Here is a 9,534-nt window from a genome sequence, read left to right as displayed (position 1 = left end):
CAGTTTGAAGACCATTTTTATGAGCTTTGTAAACGCAACCAACCTTCTTAAATGTCCCGCCTGATCTTTGTGGTTGCCATGGTAGACAATTTGTAAACCCGCCCCCCTTGAAAAACAAATCTGTTCCACCCTTTGACCTGAATTGTGCCGTCTGTGATTGGCTGTCTCTACTGTCGTTAGGACATTTCTGTTTCCTAATTGGACAATGTAAACGTCAATCACTGTGGTAAACTTAACGAACTTCCTGCTCTTGTCCGCACTGTCATGGATTTATCTGACATGTTTTTCCATCACTGCTAACAAGAATGCAACTTTGTGAATATATTTTTATTTCTGCGTGAATAAACGGAGACCGTAAAGCAGGTCGATGTCTAAAGACAACCGCCATGATGGTCGACGCCGTGGCGCCGGGCAGCATCGCCTTGGGCCAAGAATCAGCCAAGGTGGGGACGGCAGGGAAAGGTCTGGCAGCAACAGCTCTGGCTCATCGCACGGAGGAGGCAAGACTAAGAATGGCTCTCTAACATCTTTGAAGGTATGTGTGAAACTTTACGGAGTTGCTAATTAATTATTACATATGATAAATACGGAGGCGTCTCGGTACAGCTGAAAAGCTAGCTTGATTGACTTGACGTTGGTCATCCGATTTTGACAATATATATAATATATAATTTGTGGGTGAGCTTTCTCTCTGTTTTGAATACATTTTTATACATGTACTTAATCTCAATCAAACACATTTAGTGACATTATTATCAAGCAACGTCCAATAAAGTCTATGCAAAAATAATATCTTGGTGCCATTAGCTTGTTTCTTTTTTATTTTGTCGAATATATATTTTTTAAATTTTATTTCTCAGTTTGTCTTATATAAAGCATGTTTACTTCTTAACTCAATATGTAAGAAAAATACAAATTTAGTATGCATCATAAAATCAATCATAGGTTAATTGGTGACTCTAAATTGCCCCTAGGTGTGAATGTGAGAGTGAATGTGTGTGTGAATGAGGCCCTGCGACAGACTGGCGACCTGTCCAGGGTGTACCCCGCCTTCGCCCTTCAGTAGCCGGGATAGGCTCCGGCACCCCCGCGACCCTGAAAGGGACAAAGCGGTCAAGAAGATGGATGGATGGATGGATCATAAAATCAAAATGAACAAGATCCAAACACTAAGTCAATGAAACTTTTCTGGTTAACGATGTAAATAATGTGGAGAATCATTTAGGAATAAAGAGGATCTCATATTCTTGTTTTTGCAGCACTTTTCTCATGTTGTAGGACAGATATAAGTACATTTAATCGTAAAATTTGTTGTGATGTAAAAGCTACTACGACAAGCCATAAGCTCCCTGGTCTGCTCCATATTTTCCTTATCCGAGGTGGTGTCCGGTTCAAAACTGTATGGCTGCATAGCTGCGATTTTGCTCGCCATTTTGGGGCGAACTGTTGTAAGGGGCTGTAAGCTAGCGGGAGAGAGTGCAAAAAAAAGGGATGATGGGAAAAGAAGGAAGGCTTACCTTACATCAACAACCCTGTTCACAACAATTTTGAATGAAATCCTGCTGCAGAAACTATATCCTAGAAAACAACAAAGTTTTTTTTTTTTTGCCTAAAAACGCCACAATCATAATTAAAAATCCACTTGGATCAAAAGATAATTGGAGTGCGTCCTTAAAAACAACCATGTTTATGATGATGCTACTATTGCAGTTAACTCATCACCGTTTTTATGCCAGCCTGCAGCTTTACTGTCTCTCTTTCTCTCCATTTAGCAGGGGCAAAGCAGCAGACTGGCTGTGTGCACACATGACTGGGCAGTGTTGTGGTTGAAGGAGAGCAAGAGATGAGAAGCAGATCGAGCGGGGGCTCTGATGCAGAGCGAAGGGAGATGAGGAGAGGAGCAGAAGCAAACATAGGAGGCTGCACGCAGCGACGAGCTGGAGAGAGTGTCAGGCGTCAAGTCAGGCCCACGAAGCGGCTGCTAACTCAGCAGAGTGCAGGGGGCTCAGACTAGATTACAAAGACGGCATAGCCGGAGTGAACGGGAGAACTTGACGGGGCTTTGAGCGCTTGCCTCTTTCAGTCTCTCCTGAAAGAGGAGTTGACACAGCTGGGCAAGTTGCTATAGCAGTGAGGACTACACAGTAGAGGGCTATTTTGGTCCTGCTGTCAGACGACGATGTCACCTTGGACAAATGGCAGTCCTGGTTAGGGGGAACAGGTTGCAAGAAGTGGGCTGCTAAATATGTCAGGAGCGGATAAAGACGAGGAACCTTCTTACAGACTCTACTTCTATTCTGTATGTATTCTCCAATGTGAGTTTTTCTTTTATCTTTTTACTGAGGAGGTTGCCTGTTTGTAGACCTTTCTAAAAGGGAAACTCGATACTTTCCCCTTGCATGTGGCTCTATAGAATAAATCGACTCTGAATTGCATAAGGAAGAACTTCCAGGCTAAATATGAGAGCTGAAGTGGAGCCCCACTTTGTTCCTCTTCGATGCAGACCAGGAGATGGCTTCTTGGCAGCTGATTAAGTGGATCAGGATAATGTTGCTATAAGCTTTCGTTTTCTTTTTTGTTGTTGTTGTTACCGGCTACTACACATGCAATCTTCAGTTATTCTTAAACCTGTCTTTCATTGTTAACCCAGCCCAGGAAAACAAACATAACCATTCAATATTTTTAAAGGTGCATTGCTGTCCATTTTGATGTGGTATTCTTTAGATTTCTTTTCCCTCTTTGTAAGCTTTTATTTCTCCATTTGCCAGAGTAAAGACCAAGCCATGCCACTTGACATGTAAAGAATTTTGCTCACCAAAAGTAGGTCAGCTGAGTGTCTCCCTTAGGGACATTAAATATTATCAGGCAAATACACACATACTGTTTTTTTATTTTGCCTGCATAACTCCAAGTAAGCTCATTACACATGCCTTGGAGTTAGAGATGAGAATTTCTTTTCATAAATTAATAAATATTTTGTGCTTTATATATATATATGTATATATCTTTACTTTGCACTAAAGACGGAGTACATGAAATAATAATTACTCTGTAGATGTCTCGTTTCAATAGTAACTCTGCTGAAAGGCTACCAAGGATCTGCTCATTAAATGACTTGTTTGTGAACGAATTAAAGGCCTCGGGACTTTTATGTTCATTTGAATTACAAATAACATGTTTGATTAAGTTAATTTAATTGAATCCTAGATTAAATTGCATGATTATTTCCTGTTTTGCTGATAATCTTTCATTTTTTACATAACTTGGCTTCCAAAATAGCATATAAACCACTGATGTTTCTTTGGTAAGTTTGAAGCATGACTACCAATATCAGCTTTTTACAACACTCACATGGCTATTAACTGTGTGAAAGTCCTGTGACAAGACTTGAAGGACACAAGATCAATAAACACTTATAAAAATGGCTTTATTGGAGTGGATCTTTATAGAAGATCAGGGCAAATCCAACTTTCTTTGTCATCTCCTCTGGAGAAGTCTAAAACTCCAAATGGGTCTTAATGAGTTGCAGACATTTTGAGGATGAACAAGTCAGACATGCAGGCATTGTCACAAGATCAGGATGCAAGTGGGCTGTCAACTCGCGTATATGTAGAAGACAGAGGGGTTTGGAACATCTCACCTCCATTAAAGGGTGACGGTAAGACATGAGAGTCAGAATACAGCAGGAAGAACAAAACTTTGAAGAGGAATTGAGCTATATTCTCTGAGAACATAGACCAAATGAGACCTTTTTCTTGAGGAAAAAGCCTTGAGTAGATCTGTGGTGACTGGATGGCTCAGTCGGATTGGTGAAGTACTGGTATGCAGGAAGTCTGGGTTTTCTTCCAAGGAGTACCATGAGCCAAAAAAACCCCAAAAACATTATGCTGCCTATCTGGGGGATTGTGACTTGAAAAATACACGATTGTGTAAGAAAGGGCATTCGGCACCCTGGTTAATTTGTGCCAGTTGGGCTTGGGAGGACCAACAGGGGAGGTTCTGTGGGGCGAGAGGCACAATGGTACACCCCTTGAAAAGGGTGTTAAAACCATATTTCACTAGGATCCCAGCCAAAAAGTATTCATGATACTAACTATGGCTGCACAAACTGAGGACAACTCGTGATCAATACTGCAATGATGATATGACTTGCAATACATGAACAGCAACCAAAAGGAAAAACAAATAATGTATTATTTTCATTTCACTGAAACAGTTTTATTTAAATAAAAGTCAAAATTTTACTCCAAATGACCCTTGTCTGCATAAGAGATGGGTATCCAGCATAAAAGGCACCAATCTGATTGGTTAAATGTGTAAAGGGCTCTTAAATATTTCAAGCTGCCATAATATTGTTTTAGCATGTGTGTAAACATTTACACAATTTAAGTTGTTTTTCTGCGATACCCAAATTACAAGGGCTGAAATTGCAACGATAAAAATTTGCGGTTTATTGTGCAGACCTAATACTAACTAATAAAAAAACAAGGGACAAGGAAAAAAAACACTTCAGAAAAAAGTGACAAAGCCTGATCCTGGGAAATGAGGGTGAGAGGAAGGTGAAAATTCCTCCAAGAAGTCCAGATAACACTGAGGTGGTAGGTGGCACTATGGTCTGAAGAGGCATTGAAGGTCTTGCTCATGGAACTTAGAGTTTCATGGGAAGAAGGGTGTGAACAAGTGTTAAAAAAAAAAAAAAGACCAACATAAAGGCCTCCTTCACAGCTGTATGAAGAGGGGGCAGACCTGACTGTTTCCAGTTAAAGTCGGATGTAGTGGAGGATTCCCTCTGCATGAGGAACATCAGAAGTGGTGATCTTAATATTTACTCAAGTAAGAGTTACTCTTACTGGTGAGAAAACAATTTTACAGCTTGTAAAATTAGGGAACAAAAGATAAAAAACAGATATTGACACTAAATAAAAATGATAATTCTCTTATTTAGTCTTTGGCAACAACATGGCTTGTACTTTTCTGTAGAAATAAATAAGGATGTGATACTTTCAAAGAAAAGTTTGTCAACTAATATAAACCTTTGATTTCTATAATATGATAACATTTTATCTTTTATTTTAAGAGAAGTTCTGCATTTGACTGTGACATTTATGTGACAGTAAACAGCTTGTCTGTGTCTCAAATGTTAAAAATGTTGTTACAGATAACTTTGTTTCCCTTTATATCTTAATCTTGGTTGTATGGTCAAAGCTGGATGATGTTAGCAAGATTTATTGGCAGAGATTTATACTCTTACCGATGCCAAAATGACTGTTGTCCTTTTTTCATGCATTTATCTCTTGAAAGTGATAGTGTGCTGAAACAGTTTTCTAGAATAAATGGTATAAAAAGATGCTAGGGAAATGCAGAGCATTGTAACTACACTGAAGTACTTTCTTTATTTTTTATTTTTTTTATCAAAAAATCTACTCAAGTAAAGGGATGGAGGAAGGGGAGCGACTTTTGGAAGTTCATCTTGATGTGCTGTAGATGCACAGAAAGAGGGAGCAGTCTGACATTATTTGTTTTGGTTTACAGTATATTTCCCCACCCGAGGTGACATGCAAGCTCACTGATGCATATTCAATGTGCAGGTCAACCATGATGCATTCTCTGCACTGACTCGGTTCAGACTGTGTGCCTCTAGCTGTTTCTTGTCACAGTCTGTGCCAGAAAACCTCTCCCATCCACTCACAATGCTGTGGCACAGCAGTCCTGCTGCTCCACAACTACAAATGAAGATTTTTGTGCTTTAAAATTAAAATCTTTGGAGCAAACTAGTCATTATATTTGCTCCATGCTAACGGTCCAGTTCGATTTGAGAAGCAACTTGCCTCAGACAGATTAATCTGATTGGATTGTGGGAGCATAGATGTATTTATCAGTTAATCGTTACATCCCTATTAGTCAGGAAATCATAAAAAGACATATTTACACATACATATAATGCATGTCAAATTGAATCAATTAAATATTAGCTTTAAATAATAAATTTGTCAAATAGTTTAATTAATTTAATTGCTTGTAAGGGAGTGGGAGGAAACAAACTTTCTATTATATACTTGACATCAGAGAAAGGGTTCAACAGAATTCTTAAATAGATGTCTCTGTGTTTAACTGCCTTTTATTTGAATGGGAGCATTTTATAATTTACTCGTTGGATAAAGCAAGATACTGTCAAAAATGATGCTCGTGCTGGAAAATCACAGTGAGATCTTCCTTCTGCTTCGCAGGCCTCGTTTCAGCGCTCCAACAGCCACGACAAAGTTCGCAAGATAGTTGCTGAAGAGGGCCGTGCTGCTCGAAACCTCATCGCCTGGAGTGTCCCTCTTGAGAACAAAGAGGAGGAAGGTTGGTTAACATGTTGCGTGTTTGTAAAAGGCCGTAGGTGGTGTGTGACAGCCTTATCTCAGAAGCACTAGTTTGTGTGAACCATTTGGGTATTCGCTTCTATTGGCCTGTACTGTTATTAGTTTGTTTTCCTCCCAGACTGGACTGTCTTTGCCAGCTAGAATGTTAATAAGGAAACATGAAAGATGCTTTTGTTCCCAAATTAACACATGGTCGTGGCTGCAGAGAAGAACAGCTAGTTCTCTGGAGTCTAGATTGTGATGGTGGCTCTGGAGCTGGACATGAATACTGAGATATTTGGAACTGTGGTGATAAGGAGGAAAATGTAGTAGAGAAAAAGAGGTTATTATTTTCCTTTCTTTTATTTTACTATTTTAAAAGTAACATCCTAACAGACCAGAGAATTACTGGTCGATATGAAATTGTAGAAAATCCAAATCACAGCAGATCAAACCCAAAAGTAAGTGAGTTGGACTAAAGGAATAGTTTAAAAAAAGTAGTTGGGACCAAAAAAAAACTTTTACAGGCCTTCCCAATCAGAACTCTTGCATTTACACATAGCTAAGCAAATTTTTATGACCGTTTTCAGACTTTGCGTAATAAAACATGTGGGCATTGGGCACACATTGCCAAGGCAAACCTTTAACATCACATTACTTTGATTTTTTTTTTTCTCTTTAAATAGTATATGGTACAAACAAATACTGGAAAGTTTTTTTTCGGGCATAAGTTAGCATGTTTTATTAAAATATTACATAAAGAAACGTCTCTCAACGAAAACGTATCAGCTAAAAATATTTTTAGGATTTTATATTTTTTGTATTGCACCTGCACTGTAAACCTTTTATTCCAACAAGAGGCCAGTTGTAAGGTTAAGCAAATACATTAACCAAACATCAGAATCCAAATGCTGCTTAATTTAAAACGTGTTCAAAAGGAACCTCTTGGAACTTGTTGAACTGATTCTGATTGTTAAAACTATTTGCAAGCACTTAGGTTTGAGTGATTGCATCTTTTTGCGTGGAACCCTCAGGTGACCTCCAGGCCTCAAAGGCCACTGTCCTTTTGTTTTCCAGTGACCCTTGTTATACTTACTGCTTATTACCTGGTTAGGTTTGTTCAGTTTAAAAGCTGACATCACATGATTGTGTTTAAAGAAACAAGGTAGTGACCTTTGATGTTAGTTTATCCCCTCATGAGGACATTCACATTTTGCACTTCTATGACTCACTTTGCAAATTAAAAAACTTTTTGTGTTTTTCCATTACATCAAAATATATGTTTTTGTGTTTTTTTTCTCCACAAAGTTAAGTCCAAAGGCAACTCCAGCAGCAGTTCCAGATTTCAGAGGACCAATTCTGGACAACAAAAGAACAAAAAGCAGGTTGGAATTCCACTTTTCTTCACACGAGGGCGCTGTTGATCAATCTATTTCTCTTATTGAATTGAGTGAATGCAAGTATATTTGTGATAGTCATGTGATTGTTTCATTTGGGTTTAGTTATTCTTCTTAAAAACATTATTCTATCATAAGTACTATAAATACTTGTTTAGTACAGATGTCTATATTCAGTTAATGTAACAGAAAATATTTTACCAAAAATATTTAGGCCAAAGTCTTGGCTTATAGTGCCTGTCCTAAATATATTTTTGTCTGTTAATGGTTCTCAGGGATACATTTTAAAGAAGATGACCCATATTTTTATACAACTAATGTTTACACATAAAACTCTACATTTTACCTTTCTTAAATAATTTCTTAAAAGTATGAGTTAGACTTACATTTCCTGAGTTCATCTTCACATAAATTTCACAGATTTCAAGAAATACGGGTAATTTTAAAATTGGTTCTTTCCATCTATTTTAGAAATGTATCTAAACCCCCAAGATGGTTATTTTTTTCTTGTATCAAACAAATGCAAAATGTTATCTGACAATAATGCATTTTTAATTTTGTTTAGTTCTACAGCAGTATGAAGATTAGCAAGTTCATTGAACTTTTGAGGTTTATAGTAAAGAAAAATTGGTTTAATTGATCATTTTTTGCATGGTTGACTATCTTTATGGCAGTATAAAATTAAATATTAATGTATGTATTTTTTTAAATAAGTATTTCAACACAGTGGGTGGCATATTGCAGTGTGAGAGAACAGTTTAGCATATAGAATAGTTTCATAAAAAAAATATATATATATATATATATAATCTTACACTTTGCATGCAAGATAAATAGAATTTCACGGATAATTAAGAACATTTATCACCCTAAGAATTTTATTGTATACCCCCTCCAATGTGACATCATTTATAATTGAATACACTTTATATTTTGTAATTGACGAATAAAAAGCAAAGTATTGGTTTTGTTAAGATTTAAAAATTATCTAACATACTTCTAGTCTAGACAGGTATTTAAAAAAATGTACACACTTTACAAATATTATTTTATTTTCAAATTCATAATTTTAGGGGCCAACACTGAGCCTTGAAGAAGGCCACAAAAAGTAATTGGCTTTCCTGATTTTTTTTCTTTGCCGGAACCAGATTTTAAGTTACCTTTTAAACCAAGCACTTGCCTCCCACACCATGCTTTCTCAGTGTATCTCAGGGCATGCTATGATCAAAAGCATCAGAAACTTTCTTACTGTCTATTACTGGCAATATGTTCGGTCAAATTCATTGCAGACATTAAAGTGGATGTGCCTGCTCTAAAACCATAGTGTTCATCACATAATGGATTATATATATATTTTTTTATTTATCCAGTCTTTTAAAACATTTTTCTAGTATATTTGAAAATTGATGTAGTAATGAAATGTCACTAATTTGTGTATAAATGATGGTCGGCACTCTTATAAATTAGATATACTTATGTTTTTTTGGAGAATTTTCCAGTTTTAAAAACCTGATTAAAGATGAGGGTTCTAGTATGTCAAGTGTTTTCAATTACTATGATGATAGTATCTCAGCAATCTGCAGATGCTTAATTCTTTAGACTCCTCACATGTTAATAATTTCCTCTCTGTTGATATCTGATACAAACATGGTAAACACATTTTTTTCTTTTTATTTTATTTTCTGTCCCTATTTTGTGGTTTTACAATTTTTCCAGGTTTTATCCAACATCATAAAGTATTGATTAAATGAATTTGCTAAAAAATATTTACCGACATTTTGTTTGGATTTATT

The 9,534-nt window shown here is 36.8% G+C and overlaps 2 protein-coding genes across 4 annotated transcripts in view; one reads left to right on the top strand and one right to left on the bottom strand.

Annotated features, from left to right (window-relative positions):
• Nucleotides 1-132, bottom strand: part of rcn2 (reticulocalbin 2) — a 9,355-nt gene extending 9,223 nt beyond the window's left edge. The window contains exon 1 of the mRNA XM_024280821.2: nucleotides 44-132. The gene's annotated coding sequence lies outside the window, so the exon portion shown is untranslated. The remainder of the gene's footprint in view (nucleotides 1-43) is intronic.
• Nucleotides 133-213: 81 nt separating this feature from the next.
• The window catches only part of scaper (S-phase cyclin A-associated protein in the ER), a 56,083-nt gene continuing 46,762 nt past the window's right edge, over nucleotides 214-9,534 (top strand). For all 3 annotated transcript variants that reach the window (XM_024280817.2, XM_024280819.2, XM_024280816.2), the window contains exons 1-3: nucleotides 214-535; nucleotides 6,228-6,345; nucleotides 7,653-7,729. In XM_024280817.2, coding sequence (XP_024136585.1) covers nucleotides 368-535; nucleotides 6,228-6,345; nucleotides 7,653-7,729 — 363 coding nt within the window. In that variant the 5' untranslated portion in view covers nucleotides 214-367. The remainder of the gene's footprint in view (nucleotides 536-6,227; nucleotides 6,346-7,652; nucleotides 7,730-9,534) is intronic.

Source organism: Oryzias melastigma, linkage group LG6, assembly GCF_002922805.2.
Source record: "Oryzias melastigma strain HK-1 linkage group LG6, ASM292280v2, whole genome shotgun sequence".
Taxonomy (NCBI): domain Eukaryota; kingdom Metazoa; phylum Chordata; class Actinopteri; order Beloniformes; family Adrianichthyidae; genus Oryzias; species Oryzias melastigma.
This window is presented reverse-complemented; position numbering and strand designations above follow the sequence as displayed.